Source organism: Miscanthus floridulus, chromosome 14 (assembly GCF_019320115.1).
Source record: "Miscanthus floridulus cultivar M001 chromosome 14, ASM1932011v1, whole genome shotgun sequence".
In the NCBI taxonomy this organism is placed as follows: domain Eukaryota; kingdom Viridiplantae; phylum Streptophyta; class Magnoliopsida; order Poales; family Poaceae; genus Miscanthus; species Miscanthus floridulus.
The window spans coordinates 63,218,615-63,230,485 of record NC_089593.1 but is presented as its reverse complement, the minus strand read 5'-3'; the positions used below and the strand labels follow the sequence as shown (position 1 = coordinate 63,230,485).

The window sequence follows — 11,871 nt, the reverse complement described above, 5'->3', positions numbered from 1 at the left end:
CGGAGACAACCCACTGCAGGCCTAGGGTCTCGTCTCGACCTCTATCCCGCTGCTGGACTTTGTGGCTGCAGTGGCACACTAGTAGAAAAATGATCTGTACTCCCGGTTCTCAATCTCCTTCAATCTCGATTTTATAACCGAGAGCATGAATCCAGAATTAAAGGGTTCCTCCTTTAGTCCCGGTCTAAAGGTCAACCAATACCAACCGGGACTAAAGGTTTTTTTTTTCTATTTTTTTTGTCTCTATTTTCTTTTTCTTTTTTTTTATTTTCAATTGATGATTCGTTCGCATTTTGCGTTGCTACCGGGACTTTCATTTTTTTTCTTTTTTTTTCTATTTTCAATTGATGATTCGTTTTGGTCTTCGAATACGAATTCTACGCTGCTAGAATATACGTATTCTACATGTTTATAATGTACGAAGGACTTTTAGTCAAGGATGCAGCGGTACGATCTTATAGAACAGATCCTGTTCAAGTAAGATTGTGGTGCATGACTCCGGAGCTGAGTTTTTAAGTTAGCTTTCACTCTTCTGAGCAAGCGAGGTGGTGCTAATTGGTGGGACTGGCCAGCAATTCCAGCATATTGCGTACTGGGCCGCTCCATTCTGGTATATGCTCTCTCCTATTGTGGGCTTCAGGTCGAGCCGACTCCTGTAAACGCCCGGGACTAAAGGTATACCACCTTTAGTCCCGGCTCGTAATACTAGCCGGGACTAATTGATTTGGTCGTGTTCAGTTGCATCGGACCCATGCATGTTGCATGTGTCGGCATGTGGTAGATAGAGCAGCTGTGAATGCGTCTGACGACAGTATGAGGCTATAGCTGAGCCCCCACCGGCACAGCAGCCGAACGAACAGACTATCAATTCACCTATGCTGATTTCTGGCCTTCTAGTCTGTTCATGTCATAATTGTTCGCTCCACGCATGGCATGGTATACTAGGCCACAGGTATGGCGGATGCGTTGACCGCAGATTATGGTTCAGAAAAGACTGGATTCAGCTAACGTGCACCCTATCAGTGTCAGCCCAAAAGACTGCTTATTACAGTTTCAAGCTTTAGTCCCGGTTAGAGACAGCAACCGGGACTAAAGGTCCCTTTCTAGTCCCGAACGGAGCCTCCAGTCGGGAGTAGACTTTTACTCCCTGTTGGAGAGACCAACCGGAAGTAAAAGTTAACCTTTAGTCTTGGTTTGTAGCTCCAACTGGGACTAAAGGTCCCCTGCAGCAAAAGCCTGCCGCAGTAGCCGTTGGGTAGGGACCTTTAGTCCCGGTTGGAGCTACAAACCGGGACTAAAGGTATCTCTAGTCCCGGACGCGAAATATACCGGGACTAAAACCAAATTTTGAGCTGGATCAAAGGTCGTTTCTCTACTAGTGGCACTGACACCGCCGCCGCCGCCGGAGAGGGCTGAAGTGGAGAAGAGGAGGTCGGATCCTGACGCGCTTGACGGCATTGTTCTGGCGGCCCCAGAGTCCGCGCGTTAGGTTAGGGTTCGACTAGAAAACTTGTACGGCTTTGCTGCGCGTGCGTAACGTCTGAATAAGCAAACTTACCGCGTGGGATCAGCGCGAGACTCCACGATCGCCGCGGGCCACTGTGAGAAAGGAAGGAACTGCCGCGGGCCTTCCATTGAGGCCATCCCATTGCCTTCCATTCACCGTGAGAAAACAAGGAATTGACGGTCCATCGTGCGCCCGGGGTCCATCGCACCGTGCCGCCCACTGCATCATGTTTGTTTGGTCCAATTTGTGAGTCGCCGGAGGCTGTTAGCAGCAGCAGCGAGGCAGGGGCCGCTGCCCGACGACGACAGCAGGACGGCAGCTGACCGCACAACAGGACCCCGTTGGCCGCTGGACGCCTGCAGCCGGACGCTAGCCCCGGCCCACAATAGGAATGAGGTCTCTGGTCTCTATGTGTACATTTTTTTAAAGGTCACCGGGGGATGAACTATCCTCACCTGAATTTTCATTCCACACACGCCGGGCAAGCTGATGAACTATCCTCACCTGAATTTTCATTCCACAGATGCCGGGCAACCTAGAAGGTGAAAGGGCGTGGCGCCAATCTAGATATAATAAGTCCAGAGAAGTATAAGAGGGGGGAGTAATTACAACAGCAACAACAATACTTAACAGAAACAACGAGAAGAACCAACACGAGGACTAAGGAAAAGCCTAGACACAAGCCTAAGGACGCCAACCGATTGTCGACTTGCACCATCGCCGAACAACATACTCGTCGGTTACGCCGTGGCCATTGTGTCATGCACCACTCTTCGTAGCTATGCCGCTCCGCTACCGCCCTCCATCCGAGGACCAACAGTGGAATGGAGACTAAGAGTAGCGACGGACATGCAAGCTCAAGATCACCAGACACGACGACCTCCCTTGAAGTTGATGGTGACACCTATAACACTTCCGAGCCCACGTACCACCATTCAAAGCCGTCCATGGGGACGAAACCATGGAGGGGAATGGTGGCAGCGATGGAAACACCACCCGACATTTGATTTTCTGGCACCATCAAGGAGAGCGCTGACGGAGCAGAGACGCCAAGGAGGACACTCATTGAAACATCGGCAACGACCGACAGCCAGGACTAGTCTTACCCAAGAGGGGAATAAGGAGCAAGGAGGCACAAAAGGGTGAGAGAGCAACCAGGGAGAGCACAAAGGTCGTGCCGGGCTCGGCGGAGGTAGGCGTGCTTTGTGTTGGTGCCTTCAGGAAGGGAAATGACGTCCACGAACGCCATCATCGATGACCAAAGCACCAGGCTAGTAAGGGCTTTCGCCCCGAGACATGTAGACTACGAGACGAAGCAGGAGTTTGGCGGCAGAGCCGGAGGGAAGGGCAGCTTGAGTGCTCCAGTGATTCACTTCAGGAAGGAGACTAACATCCGCAGACGCCATCGTCATTGTAAGAGCACTCAAGAAGGATTTTCATCCCAGAAGATAATGCCTACACGCCCACGGGCAGCCACCGCATCCGATCGTTTGCCAAACCCACCGGCCCAGGCGGCGTTGGATCTGGGGTGGGGCCATAGCATGCCCGCAGCGCCAAATCGTCTGGCCGTTGCCGCTACAGCAGGCGTGCGCGGGTGTGGCCGTGGAGCTGGTCGCCCCGGCGGTGCCGTTGCAGGCAGCGCGCGAGGACTGGCCAGCAGCGGGTCGCCAAATGCCAGCGCGCACGAGCGCTTGGGGCACACGTCGACAATCCGAGCTTGCCGACGAAGGGTAGCACGAGGGGAGCAGCGGCGCTATGTAGGCCCTCCGTTCTTCCGTCGTGGGGGGCCGAAGACCACAGCCAGCGGTCAGCAGAGGCCGCATAGTCGAGCACGCGAGCACGCGGGCGCCTGGCGACCCGAGCACCCGAACAGCCCAGCCAAGCATGCCACAGGCGTTGCCCTCCTGACAGCCAGCCGTAGGCCGCTGCCTTACCCTGCCCGCACGCGAGACAGGGCGGCGGCGTGGTCGACGTTATTATGACCGCCCAGATCTGGACCTTGAAGCGCCCCAGCAGCTGCCCCTTCCCCCAGCGCGCACGGAATGCCTGGCCGCACGGAGCGACCTGTTGCGGGTCGCTGCGGCGCCTCCACGACCCACGACGCCTCCATGAAGAAGGGCGCCCCGCCTGCCGGACGAAGTGGTCTCTTCGGCGAAGCCGGTGGCGACGGCGACCTCGCAGATGGCCGTCAGGCGAAGGCCCGCGCAGCCCCCACGCGGCGGCCCCGTGCATCCTCGGCGCCCCCGCGGCCGGTTCCTCGCAGACGGCGACTCCAGCAACCGTGGCCGGCGCCAACACCAGGACCCTTCCACGTCGAGGTTCCCCACGCACGGATCTGGCCCTCAGGATCTGGCAGAAACAAGAACAGATCGAGGCATTTGGGTTGGAGGGGGGAAGGTGTAGAGAGAGGAGGGAAGGACGAGGATGGAAGCCTTTTTGAGCCCCTTCCCCTGGCCGCCGCCGCCACGGACGAGAAGGCGTGGTGCCACGGCGGCGATGGCGGCTAGGCGCTAGGCCGGCGAGGCAGTCGCCCTCGGGTTGTCTCCGAGGAGACGACGCGAGGGAGCTCTCGTCTATTCTCTAAGACTATCTCCAACGACGCATACCCAAGCACAGCACTCATTCCATCATTTGGGTCACCTACGATAGAGAGGTCACGCACCCAAATCTTATCTTCTCCAACAGCGAACCCAAATCTTATCTTCCTCCGTCGGCGCCGCCATCCGAGCGACCGCCGGAGTTCGAAGCCACCGCCGCTACCCTCCCTCTCCTTCTCTCCCTTTCCTCCTCCTCCTCCACTCTTCCTGCTTCCCTCTCCCTGCCTGCGCCGCCGCAGTCCGGGCCCGCTCCTTCCCTCTCCCCGTCTACCGCTGGAGGGAGGGGTCGGTACAGTGGAGAAGAGGTTGAGCGCCGGTGTTGGAGGCGACCGGCGGGGGAGCGGATGACGACAGAGACGATGCGCGGTGGAGGAGGTGACGGCCGGTACAGGGGCGGTGGGCGGTGGTGAGGGGTACCCGCTCGGGATGCGCCGCTCGGCGTCGGGCCGCTCCACCTCGGCTGCTCCGGTCCGCGCCGACACTGGCCTGCTCCACCTCGATGGGGGTGCCTGGAAGAGGAGGACGGGTGATGTGGCGCTGGAGCCCCACTTCGCGCGGCGGCCACCGCCGCCCTGCGCCCCGGCTCGCTCTCCCTCTCTTTCCCCCTCCGCCTTGCCTTCTCTCTCTCCTTCTCTCCCTTTCTCTCTCTCTCTCTCTCCCTTTTCTCTCTTGGCCGCATGACCCTGCCTCGCCGCCGCGCGGGGCACGCCCAGCCCTGGCTCAGGGTCCGGCCATGCGCCGGTGCACCTCAGCTGCTCGGTAGGGGCGGAGCTCAGACTATGGCATGCTCGCGCAGCCCGCTCGACGGAGGATGCGCTCGCAGCTCCGGCGCAAGGATTTGGGTCGACGAGAGAGACGACGGAAAGAGGACGCATATCTGCGTTTTCTCCCTACTCCCCAAAATAGGTGCTCGCTTTGGCTATTCCGTTGGAAGCCGGTTTTTCACTGTGCCGGACCCAAAATGGGTTTGGGTAGCGGTATGCATCATTCGTTGGAGACAGTCTAACGAATTCTCCGTCCTATCTGTACATTTTCAAGGCCGACCAATTTCATTGACTCTGTTATTTTTCTAGAATAGCAGTTTGTTCATGCATCTTTGTTGAGGCTTCCCATCTAAAATATTCAGTTTACACTTTCAACAATATTGATGCTAGCTGATGTTTCAATCCATGTTCCGCAATTTCTAGAGAACAATCCCTAGGTCAGAACTGAAACTCTGCTAGTAACCAGCCTTGACTGGAAAGGATGCAACATCTTTGCCATGTAAATTTGTCTCAACCCAACAACTTCGCATAGTAGAAGGAAAATTATTTTCACTGATATTATCAGAATGAGTTATTGTCACAGGACTACAGAGTCGGAAATGTATATGCCATACGAGACACTCTGACAGCCAACCAAATGGTAGATAAACTGAAATTTCAGGATGAAGATTGAAGTCTGAAGATCATAGAAAAATATAAAATATTTGCCAGAGGACCACAATTCCACCTTTTAATTTGCAGAAAATATGGCCTTGCGGCTTACAGGTGTCAATGCTCGCTTGTGCCGCGACAACGCCTGCCCTGCCACGCACATGGTACATTTCGCTTGGGCACAGCCCCCCCTGCTCATGCAAACCACAAGTACCATGGAGGAGTCGAGGTGCACAAAATGCAAGAAGACGACGAATCAGAGAGGAAGAGGGAAGAAATGAGTCAATGGAGGAACTCACCCCGTCGCGGAGCTCTCTGTAACCTGCGCGCCCGCGCCGGCGCGACCCGGAGCCGCGACACGCTGGCACGCAAGGCGCAAGCATGCATGCGGCGCACAGCTCGGAGCTCGCCACCACTACTGGGAACCCATCCTTTGCCGAGGGCTTCAGGGTTTGCCGAGGGCTGGATCTCGGGCACTCGGCAAAGGCTCTCTTTGCCGAGGGCCAGCCCCAGGAGCCCTCGGCAAAGATCGGCCCTCGGCAAAGAGGCCTTTGCCGAGGGCTAGGCCCTCGGCAAAGAAGAGGCCCTCGGCAAAATAAATCTTTGCCGAGGGCCTAGCCCTCGGCAAATTGGTCCTCGGCAAATATGGCCGGATGGGTCACGGCGGCCACTGGCGTCAGTCTTTGCCGAGTACCCGCCGTCAGGCACTCGGCAAAGATTTTTTATTTTTTTTAAAAAAAAAATTTCTTTGCCGAGGGCCATTGGCTAAACCCTCGGCAAAGATTTTTTAATTTTTTTTTAAATTTTCTTTGCCGAGGGCCATTGGCCAGGCCCTCGGCAAAGATCCCCTTTGCCGAGGGCCAGGCTAGGCCCTCGGCAAAGATTTTTTGTTTTTTTTGTTTTTTGAACCCAGTTTTTTTGTGGTGCTATAATACATTATTGAAAACTCAATTTTAAAATTTGGGCCAATTTTGACTTTTTTTGATATATTTCCCTACTTTATTTCTTTTCGTTGATTTTTTTCGAATATTTCAAATTTGAACTGCAGTTGGATGGAATAATGCAATTTAGTGATTCGAAAAATGTTATTCATGGTATTTGGTGTATGTTGAGTCCCTATCCATGAACTCGCATTAAATTTCGGGCATCTTCTTCACGTAACATGACGAGGAACTTGTCGGAAAAGTATTTTTAAATTATATAAAATCCATACGAAGTCCGAAAATCACGAAACTTATCGAGGTGTCATGTTATCGCATGTGTAGGCCGTGGTAAAAAATTGAGAAGGTTTCGAGCAAGTTGTGACGTCGGATGCCAAAAACCCAGACATCTGCACATGTGATCACATGCGATCACATGTGGAGATGTCTGAGTTTTATGCATCCGACGTCACAACTTGCTCGAAACCTTCTCAATTTTTTACCACAGCCTACACATGCGATAACATGACACCTCGACAAGTTTCATGATTTTCGGACTTCGTATGGATTTTATATAATTTAAAAACACTTTTCCGACAAGTTCCTCGTCATGTTACGTGAAAAAGATGCCCGAAATTTGATGTGAGTTTGTGGATAGGGACTCAACATACACCAAATACCATGAATAACATTTTTCGAATCACTAAATTGCATTATTCCATCCAACTGCAGTTCAAATTTGAAATATTCAAAAAAAATCAACGAAAAGAAATAAAGTAGGAAAATATATAAAAAAAAGTCAAAATTGGCCCAAATTTTAAAATTGAGTTTTCAATAATGTATTATAGCACCACAAAAAAACTGGGTTCAAAAAACAAAAAAAACAAAAAATCTTTGCCGAGGGCCTAGCCTGGCCCTCGGCAAAGAGATCTTTGCCGAGGGCCTGGCCAATGGTCCTCGGCAAAGAAAATTAAAAAAAAAAATAAAAAAACTTTGTCTGGGCCCTCGGCAAAGGGCCCGACCCCAGATGGGCCAAGGGCCATCCAACTACCCCTGTTCGAGCCCCCTCCTTCTGGCCGACACCAGCACCGCCCCCTTTCCCCAACCTCACGAGCCCTCTCTCAGCAAGCCCCTCCTCCCTCCACTTCTCCCTTCCCTTTCTAGATGCCCTCCATTGCAGCATCAATATTTGAATTGGAGCAGCGAAACGGATCGAGGAGGAAGAGAGGATCAAGGAGATGTGTTAGATCGGGGTTTTCCCCCAACCTCCCCCTGCGGATTTTCATGGGGAAGCATTGGGTAAGAGTTGAATCCATTCCCCTCCCCTGTAATTAAGAGTTTTTCGAGGTTGTTAGCAGCGGGGATTAGAGGTTTTGAGGTTGGATTGGAGTTTAGCCTCGTTTTCTAGTTGTGGGTTCCTGGCAGATTCAGCAGTTTGTCTAGGGCTCGAGTTTTGGGTTGGTTAGGCGCGGAATTGATCCTTGAGATAGTTTAGGAAGTTATAGAGGACTTTGAAAGCTTTCCATATTGTTTTTATTTGTATTTTTTGGTGGAGTAGAACTCGAGATACGGCTAGATTATTATGGCTGTTCATGTTTGCCTGGCAGATCAAGTAGGTCTGTTTCATTGGTGTTGTTCATATAGTAAATGGCCGAATTGGCTCTTTCAACTATGAAGTCTTTTGCAGGGGCATAAAAGTTCTTACTGCCAGCAAAATTTCATATTTTTCTATGGTATAGTCTGGGAGATATGAATTTCTGTATATTGGTACATGAGCTGTTAGGCAGATTCTGAAGGTCTGTTTTGAGTTGTATATTAGGTGACCATAGAGATCTGATAAAATTATTGTCTTGCTACCAAAGTTGTAGTTTATTCACTCTAGTTTCTCAATATATATTTATTGGTTATCTAATCTGTTGTATAAAAATAGATGTGAAAAAGAGAAGCACTGCTGCTCATTATTGATGTTGTTGACAAGGAATGCAGTTTGTCTATCCTTATTGATATTGGGGTCATGTTAAAAATAGAGGTTCTGAATAAAGTTGTAAGCTTTTTCCCTTAGGTTTCTAAGGTGTATTTGCGTGTTGTCATATCCTTTGTATTTTTAAGGATACAAAAAGTGAAACAACACTGCTGCACATGGTTGTTTGAGGATATAATCTGATCTTATTGTGTCAAAACAGGTGGTAATGCTTCGGATCACGCCTAGAGCAGTTGTCTCCTTCTGTGGGAGGCAAGTAGTGTAGCGGTGGTTGCTACAAGCTTTAACTTGCTTTTTATTCCACCTCCACCTTAAATTTCAGAATGATAACTTATCAAATATGATCCGTTCCAATATAAATTTATGACCATCTTACTTTTGTTATTACATATGCCTTGCTCTTTATTTATAACTTGGTAATGGCTCTTGTTGGCATAACTAGGATGATGCTTAAGTTGTCAAATAAGGAGAGACATTTATGGTATAAGCGGTGTATACTCTCTTTGTGGAATTATTCTTGGCATTGCATCACAAGGCATGGCATTTGCATCGCATTTGCATTTTTGGGTGCTAATGGTTTTCTTTTATATGACTTTAATTGACAATGGTGGTGAAAAGTGAATCCTCTCCAAGGTTTGGCGATGAATTGGTTTTATTTATGTATCAGGGTGTTGGAGTTGTCATTGTGATTAATTTTTCCATTGAGGAGCTTTAATTGCTGGTATTAGTTAAAGCATGGTCTAATGAGCTTGTGGATTAAATCGCTTGCGCAGGTACGCGCTGGATGTGAACGCGGAGAGGGCGGACGACGTGGTCACCCACCAGCGGCTGCTCGAGGAGGCGCACGATTCGGAACGCCGGCCCGCCTTGTCCGTGCGCGTCGTGCAGGTCAGAAATCCAGTAATCCATCCATCCACCCATTGGAATTGGATCCACTGTAATCGCATGGTTGCATGTTGCACACGCGTCGATTTTGATTTGCGCTTCGTTCAGAAATGTGTGCATCGTTTCCTGACCAAGTACCTCTCTGTGTTCGATAATGCCAAAGTCTAAGATTGTGAAAAGATGCTTTTTATGATGTTATTATCCTTTTGTTCCAGGAGTTCACACACCTTTGCGACATGAGTGATGATACTGATCACAGTGTACATCTCATTTCCAGGTAAACAATTTCCTCCTATGCGATGCTGGATTTTCGGTTTTTTCTTTCCTTATTTGTTTAGCATTTCAGGATGTATAATATGAATAAAATCACCCTTCTGGACCCCCAATAGACTGTTTCTGATATTTCGGAGTTGCAGTTTTACAAATGGCTAACATGGCTAAATTGTGGTGGTATTTACCTTTCGAAGAATGCATTTTTTTCCTTTATTAAAAAAATGAGAGCAGTAGACAGTAAGCTCTAATGCTTTGCTGCGAATCGGCTCCATATATGTCTTGACGTGCCTTTTCTTTAAAAACACTGATCTTAATATGTGGATATATACTATTTTCCTTGAATACAAGAAAATCCACACTTTCTTAAGTTTGATATATATATGAATCTTGGTTAGGGGTGGAAGCATCTCCAAAAAGGCCGATACTTGCCGTAGCTAGCATCTTTAAGCTTTTTGTTTCATTCTGGTTTGATGACATTGCATGAAACTGATAGATTATCATATGTGGAGGCCTTCACTTTTCCCGAGTACATAAAACTTAAGCTCATATTTAGGGACATATAGAGCCTGTTGATATGCAAACAATTTGAGAAGTTATATTCTCTGTTAACTCATTGTTCTCTCTGTTCTGAATCTTGCAGGCCAATGCATGAGATAACTTTTGCAACTATTGATAAGCCAAAGCTCCTTAGTCAGGTAGTCACACTTCTTTTTCCTTGGAGTGTGGAAATTCTTTGACACGGCTACTCACAGAATTAGCCCTGGCATAGTTAATAGAGCTAACTAAATTCAGTAAATTAAGAAGCCAGCATACATAATGAATGAAAAAATAGTTTTAACAAAGAACTTGGTAATAGTAGGAAGAAACTAACAAAATACATTAAAGCCATTTCCAGAGTAAACTTCTGTTGTGAACTGGCAACTACTTGCCACCTGACACTCTGTGGTCTATGCATTATTTTACAGCTGACCTGTTTGCTTGCCGAGCTCGGTCTTGACATCCAAGAAGCACATGCATTTTCAACAATTGATGACTACTCATTGGATGTATTTGTCGTCACTGGATGGCATCTTGAGGTACATAGTTGAGGTACTCATTGTCGTCATTGGATGTATTTGTCGTCACTGGATGGCATCTTGAGGTACATAGTTGAGGTACTCATTGTCGTCATTGGATGTATTTGTTGTCACTGGATGGCATCTTGAGGACTAGTGCTAGGTGATCTGGTTGGACTTTATTGTAATATTTGTGGTTTATGGTTCTGACTTGTGCTTGAATTTCATGAACTTTTCGTAATAAACATGTGAATGATGATGAACATGTGACTTGTCGTTGTAATATATTGTGAGAAAATGGGTTCTGTGTGATATATATATATATATGTGATGGTTGATATATATATATGTATATATATGAAATGCTTGTGTCGATGGAATGCAAAAAACAAAACAAAAAATTAAATTTCTGCCTCTTTGCCGAGGGCCGTCCCATTGCCCTTGGCAAAGATTCATTGGAAAAATTCTGGAACATTTCTTTGCCGAGGGCCATGGTTGGAGGCTCTCGGCAAAGACTTTTTTAAAAAAAATTAAAATTTCTTTGCCGAGGGCCTACGGGGAAGCCCTCGGCAAAGATTTTTTTTTTAAAAAAGAATAATTCTTTGCCGAGGGCCGTCCCATTGCCCTCGGCAAAGATTCATTGGAAAAATTCTGCAACATTTCTTTGCCGAGGGCCATGATTGGAGGCCCTCGGCAAAGACTTTTTTTTAAAAAAATTAAAATTTCTTTGCCGAGGGTCTACGGGAAGCCTTCGGCAAAGATTTTTCAAAAAAAAAAGAATAATTCTTTGCCGAGGGCCGTTCCATTGCCCTCGGCAAAGATTTTTTGGAAAAATTCTGCAACATTTCTTTGCCGAGGGCCATGGTTGGAGGCCCTCGGCAAAGATTTTTCAAAAAAAAAAAGAATAATTCTTTGCCGAGGGCCCTCGGAGACGGCCCTCGGCAAAGACTCCGTCCCAGGCGCCGATACCGTGACGGCTGCTTTTCTTTGCTGAGTGCCGGTCCAGCCCTCGGCAAAGGCTTTGCCGAGTGCCCGATAAAGGGCCCTCGACAAAGACCCTCTTCGCCGACTCAAAATTCCCCGAGAGCTCTTTGCCGAAGGCCGCCCTCGGCAAAGCCTTTGCCGAGGGTTAATGGGCCTTTGCCGAGGGCCTCAGGCCCTCGCAAAGAGGCCGTCTGCAGTAGTGCACGATGCATACCGTACAGCTGCAACACGCACACACACCCCGTGCGTCCGCG

At 48.9% G+C, this 11,871-nt stretch overlaps 1 protein-coding gene across 2 annotated transcripts; it reads left to right on the top strand.

The window, feature by feature from the left end:
• The first annotated feature begins 7,485 nt into the window (after positions 1 to 7,485).
• On the top strand, positions 7,486 to 10,920 carry LOC136505078 (serine/threonine-protein kinase STY46-like). 2 transcript variants are annotated; one of them, XM_066500176.1, is made up of 6 exons: positions 7,486 to 7,738; positions 8,623 to 8,672; positions 9,194 to 9,320; positions 9,521 to 9,582; positions 10,219 to 10,273; positions 10,544 to 10,920. In XM_066500176.1, exons 1-6 carry the CDS (start codon positions 7,604 to 7,606, stop codon positions 10,664 to 10,666), a joined length of 552 nt encoding a protein of 183 aa, XP_066356273.1. In that variant the 5' UTR covers positions 7,486 to 7,603; the 3' UTR covers positions 10,667 to 10,920. The 2 variants fall into 2 exon arrangements, with proteins under 2 accessions (XP_066356273.1, XP_066356274.1); XM_066500177.1 differs by having other exon boundaries at positions 7,489 to 7,738; positions 9,194 to 9,308.
• The last annotated feature ends 951 nt before the right edge of the window (positions 10,921 to 11,871 follow it).